The 19,360-nt window shown below is 42.1% G+C and overlaps 2 protein-coding genes across 3 annotated transcripts in view; one reads left to right on the top strand and one right to left on the bottom strand.

Moving 5' to 3' along the window:
• NUDT5 (nudix hydrolase 5) overlaps positions 1-19,360 on the top strand; it is a 1,423,229-nt gene that overhangs the window by 589,235 nt on the left and 814,634 nt on the right. The window lies entirely within an intron of this gene.
• BHLHE41 (basic helix-loop-helix family member e41) lies at positions 4,445-11,869 on the bottom strand (the record flags this gene model as incomplete). 2 transcript variants are annotated; one of them, XM_083399835.1, is made up of 5 exons in its annotated part: positions 4,445-8,095; positions 8,770-8,881; positions 9,495-9,602; positions 9,910-9,973; positions 11,616-11,869. In XM_083399835.1, the coding sequence occupies 5 exons, from the start codon at positions 11,867-11,869 to the stop codon at positions 7,059-7,061; spliced, it is 1,575 nt and encodes a 524-aa protein (XP_083255961.1). In that variant the 3' UTR covers positions 4,445-7,058. The 2 variants fall into 2 exon arrangements, with proteins under 2 accessions (XP_083255961.1, XP_083255962.1); XM_083399836.1 differs by lacking the exon at positions 11,616-11,869 and adding an exon at positions 10,402-11,532.

Genomic DNA, 19,360 nt, shown 5'->3' with positions numbered 1-19,360 from the left:
CAGTAAGTTAATATTTCTGCTGGGATTAAATCTTTTGTTTGTCCTGCTGGCCTTACTGGGCATCTCATGCCACAGCAGTGCAGAAGGTTGGACTAGATGACTCTGGGGGACCCTTCTAACTCTAGCACTATTCTTACTATGCAGCTGTGGAAGGATTTAATTCTCACTTCGTTTTCCTTTCTCACTCCCTCTTCTCCAAGCGGAAACCACGGCTCTTTCCTATGCTCATCTCTTCCATCCCCACCCACTATCCCCAGCAGCAGAGGAACAGGCCTGTCAAGAGTTTGCTGACTTGGAGCAGCCAAGCAGTCAGTCACATACGAAGCCATGTGATAGGCCTTGCTGCTGCTGCTGCCGCGGCAGTTCCCTCTTGCCTCTGCTGCAAGCCCTGTACTTTGAACTAGCTTGGGAGGAGAAAGATTCACTGCTAGGAAACCAAATAACACTCGCCAGCTGTTGAATAGTGGGTAGACATAGCAGACGACACAGCGACTTCTCCAAAGCAGCTCTTTATTTGTAAGCTAGAACAGAACTGAACAGCAAATAGCTCAGCCGGCCTGCTTTTATAGGCCGCCGGCTGTCAACATTGTAGCAACAACAACCCAGGGTTTCCCGCCTAAAGTAACTTACGTGGACCTGAGTGAAAACTATATACATGATACTCCTGGTGGCCAGGGTGAGAACTTCAATACATAACACCAGCCTCTTCCAAATCTTGTCGCTTCAGCAAGATCCAGTGGCTTATTCCATCCCCACACAAAGCCTTTCTGTTCCTTAATGATGCCCCGTTTAGCATCATGCCTCGTCCAATCCTGTGGTCTTCAATGATGCATACCTTCAAGAATTTAACTCTAATCTGATCTATCTACATGAGCAACCACATGCTGGCTGGGTCCAGGTACAAAGGTGAGGAGCATCCTTGCAGATAACATAACCCAGTCCGTGCGCTGCTCTGGTTCGCCAGAAGCTGCTTAGTCATGCTGGCCACATGACCCGGAAGCTGTCTACGGACAAATGCTGGCTCCAAGAGCTGGAAAAGATCAAAAGATCAGCTGGTACAAAAGATCAGCGGGTACAACTTTCTCCCAAAGGCAGGACCATTTACCCAACCACTCCATCCCTACAGTAAAATCCAGATGACAGTCTGCTTACAAGCAAAGAGCAGGTACATGCACCACATTGGCAATTAAATGACTCCAGATTATTATCACAAACAAACAAAGGCATAAATTGAACTGGGAAGCATCAAATCCTTCAAGATTGCAAATGTACCTACTTTCCTTTCCAGTAGTGAACTTGGAAAGTCACTCTCCTGGGCTCTCCAGAGCTCGAGGGTGGAAGAATGGAGAGAATGTAACAGAGATTGAGGATTAAAGCTGGAGTTAGAGATAATAGACCAACGCACTCAGAGAAGCAAGATGAAGTATTATTTTGCAATACTAATGAAACCCAAGCTGTTGTGATTTTATGAAATTGGATATATCTTGCAAAGAAAAATGAATCTGGAACTGAGAAGGATAAAAAATGGTTTCTATGGTCTTTGCTGTACATGGGGGAGAGGAAAGCATTAATGTTAATTCTTTTATATATAACTCTGGGGGAACAAAGTTCTTGGTGACGACAGAGGTAACATGGACAGAGAAGAGACCAGACCCTGATGTCTGGGAAACTTGATACCACCAAGGATTGTTTTACTGCATAACAATGAGCATCTGGAAACCTTGGAGTTTGCTTACCTCCTTGGAGCAGGATTTGAATGCAGTGACTGAAGAGGATATCTAATTTACCATCGCCAGTCAGACTTTTGCGCATGTAGGACAGCGGAAGGGATAAGTTGTAGCTGTGGACTATTGATTTAGAACTAATAATTTCTGTGGGCTGACAAAGTGAAGAGTAACTCAACTTGAAATTTGGGAATATGTTATAGTTCAGGGGTCCCCAAACTAAGGTCCGCGGGCCGGATAAGGCCTGAGGGACTCATTTATCTGACTCGCGGCAATGCCCGCTGCCACTGCCCACTCTTACCAGCGCTGCGCTGTGCAGCTGCCCACTTCCGGGTCGGAGGAACACCAGAAATAGCTTGTACGCATGTGCAAGCGTTATTTCTGGTGCACATCCGGGTCAGATGAGGCCCATGTTCATGCGCACAAGCTACTTCTGGTGCTCCTCCGACCCGGAAGTATGCCGGTAATAGCGTGTGCGCACGCGTATGGGCAAGCGCTCTCCCGCCCTCCAGCCTGCTGCATGATCGGCGCTGGAGACACCGGCCTGAGGCACGGTAAGTATGCTGACCCCTGTTATAGTTACTGTAAATAAAAGTCTAAGCAGGAATTGAAATATGTACAGTTGATGGGAAATGAAGAGGGGGGGAAATAAAATATTTTATCATTTTGTCATTATTAAGCATTGAAATGGAATTAGGAAATATACGTTACAATGAGCAGAGAGTAAGGAAGCAAAGAGAAACATCATAGCAGCAGGGTGGGAAGTAAATTTTGTATTAAATTTGAATTAATTTGATGTTAATTTGTTTTAAAAAAATGAAAAGCAATAAAAACGTATTAGCAGAAAAGGGATTGCAAATGTATCTGACAAGAGCAGGTGGACAGCATTCCTTCCTTAACCCAAATATATGGTCAATAAAACCTGTAGCATAAGCAAGACCCTGCCACTAAGATAGTGTTGCCATTTTGTTGAGCTTTTTTGGGAAAGTTGTTGAGCTGCCATAGGTATAGACTGCCATACATCCGGATTTTCCTGGACATTTAAGCGATTTCCACCTGGGTGCTGTTTCCGGCAGCCAAATCCCAGCAATGCCCAGGAAATTCCAGACATATGGCAGCCCTACACTAAGCTATCACAAAGCAATTTCGGTTGGTACATCTTTATGCTACTTGTTATACAGTCTCTCATACTGGCAATTTAGTGAACTAGTGCAAAGGCCCAATTTAAATTAAATACAATTAACAAACGTCATGCTGCTGATGCAATGTTTAAAAGGTTCATACTACGTCTGGCCTTGGGCCTTTTTCTTGCACATCAGCGGTCTGTAACCTCCATGCAGGGGCATGGTGCAAATGGCCAGACACATGGCCTGTGTGCACGTTGGCTGTGGCTGCACCATGCTGAAGGATGAGCCTCCATCACCGGGACAGAAAGCACCCTGATATTTCAGTGTCCAATTTCTCCTATAGCTCCATTTTCATCACATCAGTGTCCTCACGAAATTGGGCAACTGAAACCAGTGAGACAGCAGGGGGAGCCCAGAACCATATTTTTGGATAAGCATTCCTTCCATAAGCTGCAGGACATTTTTGGGTAAAGGGTGATTTATTTTCAAGTTGCAGTTAGGTCTGATAAAAAAAATCACTCCAAAAGTCATACTCTTTTTATTTATTTTTTGCAGATCCTAGCCAACCAACCTGGCTAGGTTGCATTGGCCCAGAATTCTGGTTGTGTTGGCCCAGAATTAAGGGCCACCAAAAGGGGCTTTGGGTCCAGCTGGGTCAGGAGCAGTATGCTGTTCCCCCTTCACCTTCACCCCCACATGAAATCTACTTGACAGACCTCTCTGACATGCAGGGGACTGGGCATGCGCAAAGCCACCCCCTCCCCCACAAGGTCCATGGCACAACTTAGGTTCTGCTACTGAACAGTGTCCAGTCATATCTGTAGGTCATACACACCAATAAGAGCAATCCAACACACAAATCAGTGTTAATGATAGTTGTGTGATGGGTGTGCTTGGCAGCTTGGGTCCCTAAAGGGTTTCTCTAACATTTGTTTACCATGCACACTAAAAGCTGAAGCCGCACAGGCCAAAGGCAGTATTTGAAGGAAGTATCAGCACTCAAATTAGCAGGGGGGTGGTAGGTTGGTGCCTGAACTTGTGACCTTTGGGGGCAGCCCCATAGCTCTTGTTTTCAGGAGGCGACAGAGGGGCATGATTTGACTAAAATGGGATTTGCCAATTTCATTAAGGGTCTGCCTACCTTTGCCGCAGTGAAAGAGAGTAGCACATCCATTAACCAATTTAATAATTGACTCAAGTGGTGTATTCTCATGCAGGGAAGTGAGAGCTGTTCTGAAGGAAGTGACAATATCTGTATGAGCAAATAAATAAAGAAGAATCAGATGTAAATGTGTGATGGTGCAAATAAGGGTGCCTTCTATTTACTGGCGTCCCTGAGGGGGCTCGTGTGGAAGTGGTGTTTTTTCAAAACAAGATTTGTGAAGCTGCGGTTTTGTGTGGAAGCCTTCTGTCATAGGGCTGCTGTCACCACGCAAACAATGGTGTTTGTAGAGACTCGAATAACTATTCAAAAGCAAAGAAATTCCAACAGCCCTGCCTAAAGTCCTGTGAAGACATCATAGCTCACTTGGCATATTTGACGAATGAGTTTTGAGGCTTTTAAGAGCTTTAATTACTAGACAACCCATACTCTGTATTAAAAAAAATTTATTCTTTAGTAAGAATATTTTTTTGTTTAAATCACAAAATATTGTGGAAATATTTCTTATAGTAGAATTCATGGAGTGCTGGAAAATAATGAATATAAAGATTGATTCCTATTATCGCTCATACTTAAACTGTTCTTTAAACAGCTGGTTTCTTGCAGCCAGTATTTATTTTATTTTTTAAATAATTTAAGACAGCATAAGCTTGTACCAAGCATTAAGCATTGTAACAAAAGTGCAACTTTGTTTTTCAGCAATTCCTCATCAAAAGGGATATTTTTAAACTCAGTTATCATTACTCAATCTTCTTCCTACAAAAATAGCATGTCAGACATCATTAATTGAATATATTAACTATTTACATACAGACACTCTGTAGGCTAGTAAGATTTTTAAAAAGAAAAGAAAAAAGGACCAACATTGTTTAAAAACAGTGTTTGAGGCAAACAGTAGCAACAGCAATAGCAGCAATTTCACTCAAAATGACTAACAGACCCAGGCATATTCACTCATAGTCAGACTGTTGTGTCTCACCTCTTACATAACATTCAAGTGAGATTTCTCACAGTGCTACCTTGGCAACAAACTAAAAATATCTAGGCAAGGTTCTTGGCTTAAACCTTATTAACAAAGCTTTAGCTGTGTGATTATCTGGTGTCTGGCAACAGTCTCCAGAAAGGGAAATTGGGATATCTGGAGACAGAAAAACCTTGCAAGGAAACCTTATCCCACTTTTACCCAGTTACCAACACACCATTTTTAATTATGATTTGTAACCTCTTTTAGCTTATGTTAGTGGCTGTGCCTTTCAACGGTGGCCTCATGCACATATATTATGCAAGTGAAGCTTTGCAGTTAGCTTTTATCTCCATGCCAAGAAAAGCAGCACTTTTTTTCACCCCAATCTACCAAAGAAGAACCATACACTGAACTGCTGGAGATTACGATTTTGCTGTTCTTATTCACAGCATGATGGTCTTCTGGGACCACTGTATGGACTGGCTGTGTCTTTTACTGCTTATGGGAAGGCATACTCCTCTCTGGGACTGCTTGCTTGGGGCTTTTGTGTTTAGGCCATGGTTAAAGGCACAAGATCAGGACAGTAAACTTATTTCTTCCTTCAGGATACAATCTAAGGCTAGATTGTGCTGCATTCCTATGCACACTTACCTTGGAGTAGGCCCCACTGAAGACAGCGAGACTTATTTCTGAGTAAATAGGATTGTACTGTTAATGGTGTGGGGTGTCTTTTTTCTTGTTAGTCCAGTGCAGTGATGTTCCTTCACATACAACAAGGTAATTTAATATCAGGAACACAGCAAAACTAAGCATTAAGATGTAGAAAAATGCACTTGCTTTAGCAAATAAGAAACTACATAATGGGACAGTTTTTCCATCCCTTGAGCAAATGCCAGGGGTAGCTCTAAAAATGCAAGACAATAAAAATACATGAACAAGGTCTGTTCATGATCTGTTTCTCAATAAAGTGCTAGCTTACTTTCATTTTTTCTCCCAAACCCCATTTCCACAAACTCCTAACTATCTAACAAAACTCCTCCAAGCATTGCATGTGGCAAAGGTAAAATATAGCCCATTGAAATAAATGGTTCCTAAGCTCTGAATAAAGGTAAAATAAAGTTGCTATTTGGCAGAATCAGATGGCAACTCCAGTGATTTCAATGCAGTTGCATTGCACTTAAATTTTACTGGCTTCTGCCCAATGATTCTTGTATGGAGCCACCAATTAAGAAGTCAGTAATAGAGAAGCAAATTCTCTGTAATTCTTAGGCTACCATTCTCAAGACAACTTCCTCTCATCCAGAGTAGTGACACAGGCTTCAGTTGGGCTGTTCTTAAGTAAGCAGTTTGCCTGTTTGTTGACTTGGTTACTACCAGGAAACCGATTCCTGGATTTCTGGACCAGGAAGCATTTTATGCTGAAGCTTGCCCTGCCAGGAGCACAATCTACTATGGAACTTTCCTTTGCAAACCCCACTAAAATTCAAGAGCACTTTAAAGTAGTTCCTGCTTATTTCACTGGGGCTTGTGCAGAGATTCCTGCTGAGTTATGCCCACTTGAGTAAGTTCCATTACAGTCTATACATAATCATTATTAAAGTGTCTGCAGTTATGGTCTGGTCTGGTACAGTATACGGTATATCTCGCATCCTGACTCCCCAGTTCCAGATGCTGCAGCCCTTGCCCTTTTCTTTAGGCCTTCTGAATTGTTAAGCAAACTTCTCTTAGGAAGAAAGAGCCATTTCCCCCACCCCTAAGGGAGTCTTTTCCATTTGCTTTTGTTTCAGTTCAACGGGGGATGGAATTCTGCAACATTACAACATTTGTGTAAAGAAAATTTTAAACACACATACAGCATTGGGGGGGGGGGGGACAAGGAGCTCTCCAAAAATATTTGTGGAGAGGGAGAACCTAATCTTTTAATAAAAGAAAAAGAATAAACTGTCAGCCTAGTAAGCTTTCCCTTAAACACACAAAGAAACAGGGTGAGGGTTGCTTCTCATTCTTGGGAGTGATGGATCCTTCCTGTCAAGTAGGAGGCATGAACTGTGTGGTTTCCTTTAGAAATGATGTAGCATCACTCAAGGATTTTCCTCTGCAGACTGCAAAGGCTCCTCTTGGGAAGGGAGGTCCATGTCCCCATGGAGCCCACCTGGGTTGCAGGTAAATGGATGGGGGAGGTGCTGGCCAGAAGAAGCCACATCGGTAGACGCTGCTGAGGCCAAGCTGGTTTTCTCTCCTGGTACCAATACTGAGGAGAAACAGGGGAAGGCCGCAGCCGCAGCAGCAGCTGCAGCCTGAGCTGGAATCCCTGGGTAGATCCAAGGAATTGGGGTAGCAGCAGCAGCAGCGACTGCTGCTGCTGGGTAAAAGTATTTGTCCAGGTTGCTCTTGTCCAGGAAGGGCTGCATGTAGGCAGCTGCTGCTGAGGGGGAGATGAAGCAGAGAGGCAGGCAGAAGGGAGCAGCAGGTTGATGGGCAAAGGGAGATCCTCCTCTCCCCAGACCTCCAAAAGCCACCAGGGAGCTGAGAAGGGCTGAACCAGCTGCTGCTTGGTCTGGGCTCAACACTGCCGAAGAGGTGCTGCTGCAATCCATCTTCAGCCTTTTAGCTGCTGGAGGTGCCTCATCCCCAGAGGGCTCCTGCTTGATCATCAGGTTGCCTTGCCTTTTGTCCCCTTCCGGTCTTCCCTCGCACTCACCACCATAGCCACTATCTGTATCCGTGTCATTCTCCCCACCAAGCTCCACATGACCCATTGGATGGTGGCTGAATTTATGCTTGCTACTTGCATTCTGAGTCCTCTGAATGACTGGCACACAATTTGGCTGGCTCTCCAGCTTTGGGCCAGTGTGATCTCGCTGCACACAGGAAGAGGTGGAGGAGGTGGGGCAGGGTCCTTTGCCTGCACAAATCTTTGGAGTCAGGAGCTGGGGGCTGGGGAGGAACCGTGCGCAAACAGAGTGCAGGTGGTTGATGAGCTGGGCACATCTCTGCTCTCTTGGAGTCCAACTTTCAAATCTGGAGAGGTACTGCATGACTTCTTTGGTGCATGTCTGGAATCCTGAATGGAAAGCATCCAGGTCAGATTGCAGAGGAGACTTCAAAGATCTCTCCCCTACAAAGGGGGGGGGGGAGAAGAGGGAGGAAGGGATGCAAAATAACAGGCATTAGTAACACTACTTGCATTAGATCTAGTGTTACACAGAATCTGACTGTTTTATTAACAAAATTTGTCTATAATGTAATTGCTTTGTGTTAAATGTACTAATCTTCTAGTGCAAAGTTATCAATCTAGGACTCTGATTTATGAAATCAGTTGGAAAAGGTTAAGGTATCTCAAGAGATAACATGTTAAGGCTGTAATACTATACTTACTTATTTGGGAGTAAGCCTCAAACAAAATGAGACCTATTTCCAAGTAAATAATAGAATTGTAGAGTTGGAAGGGACCCCAAGGGTCATCTAGTCCAACCCTCTGCAATGCAAGGATATATATGTATATACGGTAGATATGGTCAGACTGCACAGCTGCAGTCCTTTTCACATTTACATAGGAGTTAAGGCCCACTAAATTTAAGGGGACTAAAGTTTAAGTAAACATGACCGTACAGGTCACTGACTCTCAAGCAGTTCTATAGATTTCAATTTGGCAACTTAACTGTGGAGTTAGCTAACAGTTCACCAGCAGCTAAGATTTTGTCAATAACCAGATGTGTCCTTCATAATCTTTGAGAGAGATAGAGATACACAATGTCCTATGTTGTGCTTCTGCACTGGGCATTTACTTACCATTCTGTAAAGCAATTATCTTCTGATGCTGCTGCTCTGTTAAGGCTGTTAAAGCTTTTAAGTGTTTCAAAGTTAATTCCAAAACTACAGCTTTCTCCAGATGCCCTAGTGTCTGCAAAGGGAGGGAAAGGGACACACAATCAAACAAAAACCTATTTTCTAAAACTTCACTAAGCTCACTTTGGAAGAAATATTGTTTTATTACTGCCCTTGCTCGAATTGGTGATAAATACTGATAAATCACACCCATTTTGAAACTTCACAAATAAGGCTAATGGTGGTTCTACAGAAGTGCTGTCATATAAGGAATTTATATTAGACTTCTGGATGTCTTGGAATCCTAAAAATCACATTTAATTCAACCCAGTTTTAAAGGATGTACTCTAGAAAGTTTTATGGAACCACCCTCAGACCTCTGGGTATAGGGCGGTATAATAATAATAATAATAATAATAATAATAATAATAAGTGCGGGTAAAGCACTGCTGAACTCAGTGACTTAGTTCTAAGTCAACAGAAATAATCACACTTTTTTCTAATATGTGCATCTTTTACAGTGCAACCATATCCAGGCTAAATCTGAAGTAAGTCCCACTGTGCCAAATGAGCTTACACTGAAGTAAGTGTAGGATTACAGCCTGAGTAGTAAACACTTCACTAAGAGTTTATGGTGTTGCAAAAATACCTAGATAGATGTACAGGCAAGCATATACACACGGACTTACTGTCAGTTTCAGATGCTCAGGCAATAAATCTTTCAACTGAGCAATGCATTCATTAATCCGGTCTCTTCTTTTCTTCTCTATCAATCTATGTGGCAGTTTGTATGTTTCCTATTCAGGAAGAAAAAGGACAAACACTTGTTTCACTATAATGCCAACCAGTACCTAAGCAACTGTCTTGCCACCTACCTTTCTTTCCCATTTCAAGAGTATCTACTGGCTTAGGCATCTCCCCTTTCCCTCCAGAACTGTTCTCTGTCAACATAACTAAAACAAAACTGTCCACTACAGATAACAGAAAGGAAGTGAATGAGGAAAAGAAGAGAACTTCTGCATAAAGTTGGGCTCCCATTTATCAGAAGCCCCTGCTAAGTATTGTGCAGGTGCTGGAGAGCATCAAAAAAGCTTATTCTCTTACCTTGCTCTCGTCCCTCTTCATAACTCTCTTGGGCTTGCACATATACAAGGATGGATAACCCAGTCTGCAGGAACAGAAAAGTGAAAGAGAGACCCATTGCCTTTAACATGCATAGTGGTCTAACATGCATTAGCTACTACTTTGCAAGAAATCTCACAAAAGTGGTGCATACAAAACCAATGTCTCACATCAAATGTAACTGATCTGCAGAAAATACACTATAACCTGAAAAAGAGACAATTCATGTACTTTTGTAAACCAAGAAAATCTTTAATATATTAATTTTTTTAAAAAAAAGGGATGGAGGGGGGCACGTGCTTAAGGCTGCCCAGCCAAAGAGTTAACCCATCTCTTTATCTCTTTATCTCTTTATCTCCCCTTTCCTTTTGCAGAAAGGAAAATAATAATAAGAAAAACCAGGGGTTTTTTCTCCTAAATTAAAATGACAACAATAAAATGACAACAATAATGCAGAAGTCCCTGTCATCTGACCCTATGAATTCCCGATGCTCCAATAACTGCCTTTCGGGCAAAGGAGAGATCCCTTCATCCATGTTTGGCAGCAGCTTTTTGGGGGTGGTCGCCGCTTTGGCTGGCTCCCGTGAGGTGGTGCAGAGTCTTGGGAGACCTTCGGGCCACGAAGCCCCACCGTCGCCCCGGCAGCCTGGTCCGGGTGGGAAAGCAGCAGCTCCCCCTCTTTCTGCTTCTCCTTCTCCTCGCCCCGTCTCTTCCCCTCTGGCTCCGGGCGCGCTGCTACTTGGCGTTCCTGCTCGCTTGTTTGGCCACCGGGCACGCGCTTGCCAGGCAGACCAGCACCCAGCTCACGTGCAGAACGTACCACGCAACCTCCCGGCTCGGGATGGGGGGCGCGCGCCAGGAGGAGGGGCGGGGCGGGGGAGAAAAGCCCAACTTGGCCTAAGGAAGCATCCTCTGCTCAAAGGGGACCACAGGCACCGGGGGGGGGGGAGGGGGAGCCTCGGGAGCTTCTCGCGAGGAGCGCGTTTCGCCTATTCCTCGGTGTCAAGGCGAGGGGGTGGCTTGGGTGACTTAGAGCCTCCCCGATGGAGGGGGGGGGGAGTCATACAAAAGGTCCTCCCGCCAAGCAGGGCTTCCTCAGGAGGCTGGCAAGGCGCGTGGGCATTCACGGGAGGGCGGGAAGCGGTGTCCCAGGAGGGGGATGTTGAAGCCGGCCTCGTGCGAGGGAACTGCAGCCCCGTGTGGCGTCTGAGCCCGCCCTCGCCCGCCGCTCCAGACCCCTGGCCTAGCCTGCCGCGGGCGAGGGCGGACTCGGGCTCGTGCAAGTCCACGTTTGCTCCGGCTGCTGGCCCCTGAAAAAAAGAAAAGCCGGAGCGAGCCGGAGCGCCCTCCTCTTTAATCCCATCTCAAACTGGTACGAGCACAAGGCGAGCAACGTGATCCGGCCGCCTCCTGCCGCCGCCGCCGCCGCACTGCGAAGGGAGCTCCGCGCGCGGCAGCCGCTTTCCTGCAGAGCGCAAACGCAGCCGCGCCGAGCGGATGCTTGACCCGCTGCGGCCCCTCCGTGGGGCGCGGGAGACGCGGCGAAGCTCGCCTGGGTTTGCATCCCCCCCCCCCGAATGCTAATAGTGTGCTAGCCCTGGATCAAAGCCCCTGGTCCCGAGCTGGAGCCTGAGGAGCATCTGGAAATCGGGGGGTGGGGGCGCCTCAAGGTCTTCACCTCAACTCACCCCCAAAATGAAGCGAATGGGAAAGGGGGCGGCGGCGGCGGCTGCTCTGTTGCTTCTGCGCCTTCTGGTCCAGAGACCGAGTTCTGCTCCTCTGGAGACTCAGCCTTGCTGGACTCACAGGTGGCGAAGTGTGCGCGTACACGCGAGATCCAGACCCCAGGCTCGAAACGCGGGGGATAAGAAAGCGCCTGCTTGGGCACCACATTCCCCTTCGTGGCTAAGATGCATTTCCTGAGCTTTGAATAGGGAACCATCGCCCGAACATGAGGGGCTCCCATAAGGAGTGGTTACAGTTTTCTGGTGGAGGAATCTGGTCTCTCCGCAGCCCAGGAGGAAACACGTTGCAGCGGAGAGCGCCGGCCTCGTTCCCCGGCAGGAGAGCCGCAACGTGGGCCCAGGCGGGCAGCTGCGGGGCAGCCGAACTGAGCTGCACTGGGGGGGGGGGGCATAGTTTGCAGCTGGATCTATAACCCAGACAAATGCTCCGCGCTCTAAGCCCCAGGGAGGCTTGCATGCAAGTAAGCGTGCGTAGGATCGGGAGTTGCTCAGCAGCTGTTACTATCATCCGGGGATGCCTAAAAGGTCTGGCGCATAAGCAACGCTGACATGCAAATGACTCGGTATAGTCAACCTTGCTCTCTTTTCTAGCTGCTGAGGAAGGATGCTTTAGAGCGTTTTTAAAGTTGTTGGGTTTTTTAATAGAAATATACCCAGTGCTTCTGAAGGTACTGCAGAATACCCCCCCCCCCAAAGGAAACGAAACGCTCTGAGAATGAGCAGAAAAGGAGAAACAAGAATTGCTGGAAGTGTGGGGTGAAAGAAGGTGTGTTTTTTCCACGTGGTGGTCATGCGATAATACATGAATATTTCCCTTAATCTTTTTGGGATTTCATTATTCATTATGCCTAGTAGGAAGGTTTCAGGCTATTTTGGGAAGGAGCATTTAAACATTTTTTAAGTTCATTGCAAATTATTTCCCAAAAATTCCTACTTTTTTTTTACAGTTCCACCACATGTGGATCATGGTGTCTTCCGCCTCCCCACATCTCCAACAGATGTTTGATCTAGCTTTATACATTTTTGCAAGTTTTACAGGTGTTAAATACCATCTGCAGAGCATCTTCATGCAGTTCTTCAAATCATAGCATGCTGTAAATTTTCGGTCCTCCCTCCACAGCCTCTCCCATGATTCCATCTGGATGTTGTAGCCAAAGCCCCTAGCCCATTGCATCGTAACAGATTTCACTTCTTCCTCCTTGACCTCCCAGTCAAGAAGGAGTTTATACATATTAGAGATTGTTTTCTTATTAAATTTATTAAATCTTTCTCTAATCTTGAGAGTTCTTCTACTGTTGGCAATTGTTGTTGTTTCCACACCTGAGCCAGCAGTAACCTCGCCGCTGTTGTTGCGTATAAGAACAATTTATGATCCTACTTATCAATATCCTCTCCCACCATTGCCAACAAGAATGCCTCTGGTTTTTTCAGAAATGTGTACCTAAAGATCTTCTTTAATTCATTGTATATACTTTCCCAAAAAGTTTTTACCTTATCGCATGACCACCACATGTGGAAAAAAAAACACCTTCTTTCACCCCACACTTCCAGCAATTCTTGTTTCCTGTTTTATACATCTTTGACAATTTAGTTGGCATGAGGTACCATCTGTACATCATTTTTAACAGATTTTCTTTTAACAATGTACATGCTGTAAATTTTAACCCAGTGTTCCATAATTTTATCCACTTCTCATATTCAATATTGTGGCCAATATCCATTGCCCATTTAATCATGACACTCTTAATTTCTTCATCTTTTGTGTGCCATTCTAGTAGAAATTCATAAACCTTAGATAGTATTATTTTTTTTGTTATTCTGCAGTACTGCAATTTCTAATATTGAATTTGTTTGTTCAAAGCCTCTTATTTTTTAATCTTTCAAAAAGATGTCATTCATTTGGTGGTATTCCATCCAGCTTGACAATTTATCTTTTAATTCCTTATAAGGTCTAATCTTAATTACATTATTTTCTTCCAGCAACATGTCTCTATAAGTTAACCATTCACCTTTCATGTTTAATCTTTTCACTGAGAAGGCTTCTTGTGGTGACAGCCACTATGGTGTCTTCCTTTCAAACCATTCTTTGTATCTCATCCAAACTTCATGTAGTGGTCGTTTTATAATATGATTTAGGAAGTCTCGATGCACTTTTACCTTGTCATACCAGAGGTTCCGAACACCTCCAGATCTAATATGTCTGTGTTTTCCAGTCTAAACCATTCTTTCAGCCATGTTATACATGCGGCTTCATAGTATATTTTAAGATCCAGGAGTGAAAAGCCTCTCTTTCCTTTTTATCCGTTAAGAGTTTATTCTAGGCTTATTCCCCTGCCATACAAACCTAGAAATCATTTTTTTGCCATTCATTAAATTGGCCTTGTCCTGTAACAATCGGAATGGTTTGGAATAAAAAGAGCATCTTAGGTAGAACACTCATTTTAATAGCTGCTATCCTTCCACAGAAAGATAGTTTCAGTCTATCCCAGATTTCCAAATTTCTTTTTCCTTCTTTCCATGTTGTTTTATAGTTATCCTTAAAGAGGTTTGTATTTTTGGGGGAGAGCCAGACACCCAAATATTTTATTTTCTTTACCGCTGTTATTTCCGTTTTACTTTGCAGTTGATCTAGTTGTTCCCGTTTCATATTTTTAACCATCATCTTTGTATTGCTTTTATTAATTTTTAGTCCTGCCATCAGTCCAAATTCTTCAATTGCTTTTAACGCTTCCACTGTTGAAGATTGTGGTTCTTGTAGTGTTAAGACTATGTCACCAGAGAAGGCTTTAACCTTATATTCTTTTTCTCCGCATTTTATTCCTGTAATTCTTTCTGTATTTCTTATGCTTTGAAGTAATACTTCCAGAGTTGAAATAAATAATAAAGGTGACAATGGGCAGCCCTGTCTTGTGCCCTTTGTGATTTGAAAACTCTGTCAACCCATTATTTATTATAAGTTTCACATTTTGATTTTTATAAATTGCCTCTATACTTCTTAGAAAGTTTGTACCTAAGTCCATCATTTCTAAATTGTTTTTCATAAAAGCCCAGGACACATTATTAAACACCTTTTCCACGTCTGTGAAAATTAATGCAGCTTGTTTATTTATTTTAGTTTCTAAATATTCAGTTATGTTTACTATATTTCGGATGTTATCTTTTAAATGCCCTCCTGGTAAAACAACCCGGCCTGATCTGCGTGAATTTTTATGGCCATAATCTTTTTTAACCTCTGCAATAATACATATGCCAACAATTTATAGTCATTGTTAAGTAATGATATCGGTCTAAAAAATTTTACATTTGTAAGGTCCGTTCCTTGTTTTGGTGTCAACGTAATAAACACTTCTTCCCATGTCTTGGGAATCTGCCCCTTTTCCATTATATTGTTCATTACCTCCTTCAAAATAGGAACTAATTGCTGGGTTAATTTCTTATAATATTTAATTGGTATACCATCAGGTCCTGGAGCCTTCCCATTTCTCCCTTGCTTGATTGCTTCTATAATCTCCTCCTCTGAAATTGGTCTTTCTAATTGTTCTCTTCTTTCTTGTGCTATTGTCTTTAGTTTATGTTCTCCTAAATAAGTTATTATCTTCTCCTCATTTTCTTTGTGTGCTTTGTATAGTTCTTTATAAAATTTGAGAAAAACTTTCCTTATTTCTTTGGAATTATCTATTATTTCATTATTTATATTATTTATGTTATTCTGTCCTTGTTTTTTTTTTTTAATTGCCAGCCTAATCATTTTCCAGTTTTATTTGCTGATTCAATTTTTTTTTTTTTTTTTTTTTGGCTTTAATAGTTTAATTTTCCCTTCCACTTCTTGGTTTATAATCATCAATAATTTCATTTGTAACAATTTACTTCTTTTAATTTTGGGTCATCTGGTTTTTTAACCATCTCTTTTTCTATCTCTTTTATTTTGTTTAATATTTCTTCTTTATTCTTTTCTCTTTACCTTTTTTGAATACAATTCTGTTGCAGGAGGAATCCTCACATAACAGCCTTGCTTGCATCCCAGACTACATTGTCTGTGCCTTTATTTAGATTTAATTCAAAATATGTGTTCAAATATTTTTTAGTTCTTTCTAGCATCTCTGTATAATAGGCTGCCATTCATTCTCCACCTTTGTGTTGTTGGGTCCCTACTTCTCCACTCCATTACAGTAGCATTATGGTATGACAATGTTTTTGGTAAAATTACAGCTTTCACCAGATTTGGTCTATCAGGCTCCAGCTTTGATTTGGTTCAGAATAATATGTGAATTGTTTTGTTAATGGGTTTTTTAGTCTCCATATATCCACTAATTCATTCATTCTCTGTTAAGGATAAAAAGGAGTTCGGTAATTTCCCCTAGTCTGTTTTCATTTTTCTTATTGATCTATCCATTTCTATTGAAATTATCCCATTAAAATCTCCCATCAATATAATTTTGTTGCCTAAGTATTCTGTCAGTCTTTCATTTGGCGCATATACCCCCACTATGATTATTTTTTCTCCTTCTATTTGTACCTGTATCACTATTCTTCTTCCTTCGTTATCTTTAAATATTTGTTGTGCATTATATTTATTTTTAACATATATGACCACTCCTCTCTTCTTTTGCACGTCTGAGGAGATAAATTCGTTCCCCAATTTTTTGTTCCTTAATACACTGTTATGTTTTCGTGTTACGTGTGTTTCTTGCAAACAGATTATGTCTACATTTTTTAAAAAACTCATGTTCAATTTTATTCCTTTTGGCTTTATGCAATTCATGCCATTAACATTCCATGATAATACTTTAATGTTTCGTTTAGCTGAAAATACTGCAACCAGACAGTCAGATGTGTCCTAATTTCTTCAAAACAATTTAGTCTTAATTTGTTTTCTTTTTCTTCCTGTAGATCTTTATAAATTGCCCAATTACTTCTCAAGTGTTTTTTCCCTTGACTGAGAACGCTTCTGTTGGGGACAGCCACCACAGCTTCTTTGGTTCTAGTAAGTCCTTATACTTGGCCCACACTGTGTAAAGTGACTTCCTAATCACGTGGTTCAAAAACCCTTTGTTGGCTTTAACCTTTTCATATCCCAGATAAGTGTGCCAGCCGTATCTATTGTTAAATCCTTCTAGATCTAGGAGGTCTGTGTTTTTTTAATGTCATCCATTCCCTAATCCAGGTCAGGCATGCTGCCTCATGATATAATTGCAGGTCCAGCAGAGCAAAACCTCCCCTCTCTTTAACATCAATCAATAATTTATGTTTAATCCTGGGCTTTTTGCCTCTCCAGATGAATCTTGAGATGTCCCTTTGCCAATCTTTAAAGCAACTTATTCCCATGGTTATTGGAATTGATTGAAATTGGAAAATCATTCTTGGGAGCACACTCATTTTTATTGTGGAGATTGTGGCCCAGAAGGAGATATTCAATCCACTTCAAATCTCCAAGTTCTTTTTAATGTCCTTACAAGTCTGAGCATAATTGTCCTGAAATAAGTTGATGTTATTTGTCATTAGCCAAATGCCCAGATACTTTGCTTTTTTTACTAATTTCTAATCCACAAGTTTGTTGTAGTTCATTTTTCTCCTGACTCCGCAGGTTCTTTGCAATAATTTTGTTTTTTTCTTATTCAGTTTGAGTCCCGCCACTTGTCCAGATTCATGTGGTAATGATCAAGTCATCCGCAAATGCCTTTAATTTGTACATTCCCCCCCCCAGCTACTATGCCTCTTATCTTCTTGTCTTCTCTTATTTTCTTGTTTAAAATTTCCAGTACTAATATAAATAGGAGTGGGGACAAAGGACACCCTTGCCTTGTCCCATTCCTTATATCGCAACTTTCCGTGATATTACTGTTTATGATCAGTTTAGCTCTTTGCTCCAAATAGATCGCCTCTATTCCTCTGCAGAAAGTCTCTCCTAAACTCATATGTTTAATTTGTGTCTTCATAAAATCCTAGGATATGTTGTCAAACGCCTTTTCTGCGTCTACTAACATGAGTACTGCTGGCTTATCATTTATTTCCTCTAGATATTCCAAAATATTGATGACATTCCCGTTATTACCATTTATTCGCTGTCCAGGGAGAAAACCCACTTGGTCCTTGTGGATCAATGTCCTTTGCAGTCTTTCCTTATAATTTGGGATATTTAATGTGATTTGATTGGATTGTTAAAATGGAAAAATTAATAAACAATATTGCTTTAAAAATGTCCTTTTCAGTCTTTCCACTAAGATAGCTGCAAAAAGTTTGTAATCATTATTGAGTAATGATATTGGCCTATCACCGGAGATAAGTGTTAGGTCTGTCCCCTGTTTTGGGAACAGTGTTACGTATGCTTCCTTCCATGTCTCCGGTATTCTGCCTTTAATTAGTACATTGTTCATCACATCTTTTATAGGTTGTGTTATTACTTCCTCCAATTTCTTCTAGTAACAGGCTGATAATTCGTCTGATCCCGGTGACTTCCCAGTGTAGCCTTATTGGAATTCACCGATTGGGTCAGCATTGCTCCGGGACAGGAGGAAGGAAGTCAAATGACACCGAGGTTGATTCAAAGAAAGAGTTTATTCTGCTCTCCGGATAGCAGAAGGCACTTGCGTGATCAAGTCCACAGCAAGTCCAAAGAAATGACAAGTTTCATGCAGTATATATATCCTCCAGGCATCCTATCCCCCTTCCCTAGCTACATCAGCTTGACATCACATATGTTCCTGCTCTGGTACTCTCAACCATAAAAGGATCTTCCTCTTCCTACGCTTATCTGGGACGAGGTAATCATCTCCGGTAACACGCTCTGGCATTTGTTCCCGGACCTGGGTTTGTGTGTCAGAGTGTGTTCAGGACGTAAGATAAAGCACACACGCATCATCCCTGCTGTACTGGAACTTGGCAAGGTCACTCATTGCCGCCACGTACTGATAAGGGAGAGAGCTTTGTTCTTGTTATGGATTTACTCAACAGCTTGAGTTTATGCATTTTAGCTAAGGAAAAGAGGGATTTTGGTCAATTTAAAACTGCCTGCACAGTCAGTTTTTGGGTTTTGGAAACCCATTCCTTCACCAGATTTGGCATTCTTAATTGCTTGTTGGATTTCCATAGCTGTAATTGGTGTGTTAAGGTGTTGGATTTTTGGCAGGTTGCTTTGTTTTGGAAATTCCTCAAAATGTTCCTGATTTTCCACTCCTTTATGATATAATTCTGTGTAATAGTTTATAAAATTCTTACATATCTCATTCAGTTCTATTGTTTTCTCTCCTATTTTCAATTTATTTATAGTCCTCTCACTTGCCTTTTTTTAAGTTGCCATGCCAGCAATTGCTGGCTTATTTCCAAATTTGAAGTTCCTATGTTTAAGTCTTTTTATATTCCATTCAACTTCTTGGTTTACAAGTATTGAGTATTTTGTTTGTAATAATTTAATATTCTGCTTGGTTGTTTCACTGCTTGGGTTTTTGAATAATTCTTTTTCCTTTTGGCTTATCTCTTCCAGAATCTCGATCTTTTTCTTTTCTTTCGGTCTTTTTTGTATCACATTTTGATTTATGAAGAATCCCCTTTACTGGTATTCCAAACAACTTTAATATCTGTGCCTTGATTTAGATTGAATTTAAAGAATCCCTTTAGAGCTTCTGTTGCCTTTTGTAGAACCTTTTCATCATTTAACAAACTTTCATTTATTCTCCATCTCTGTATTTTCC

This window comes from Podarcis tiliguerta, assembly GCF_965153285.1.
Source record: "Podarcis tiliguerta genome assembly, chromosome: 10".
NCBI lineage: Eukaryota > Metazoa > Chordata > Lepidosauria > Squamata > Lacertidae > Podarcis > Podarcis tiliguerta.
The sequence above is the reverse complement of the archived record's forward strand: the minus strand, read 5'-3'. Positions and strand labels throughout refer to the sequence as shown.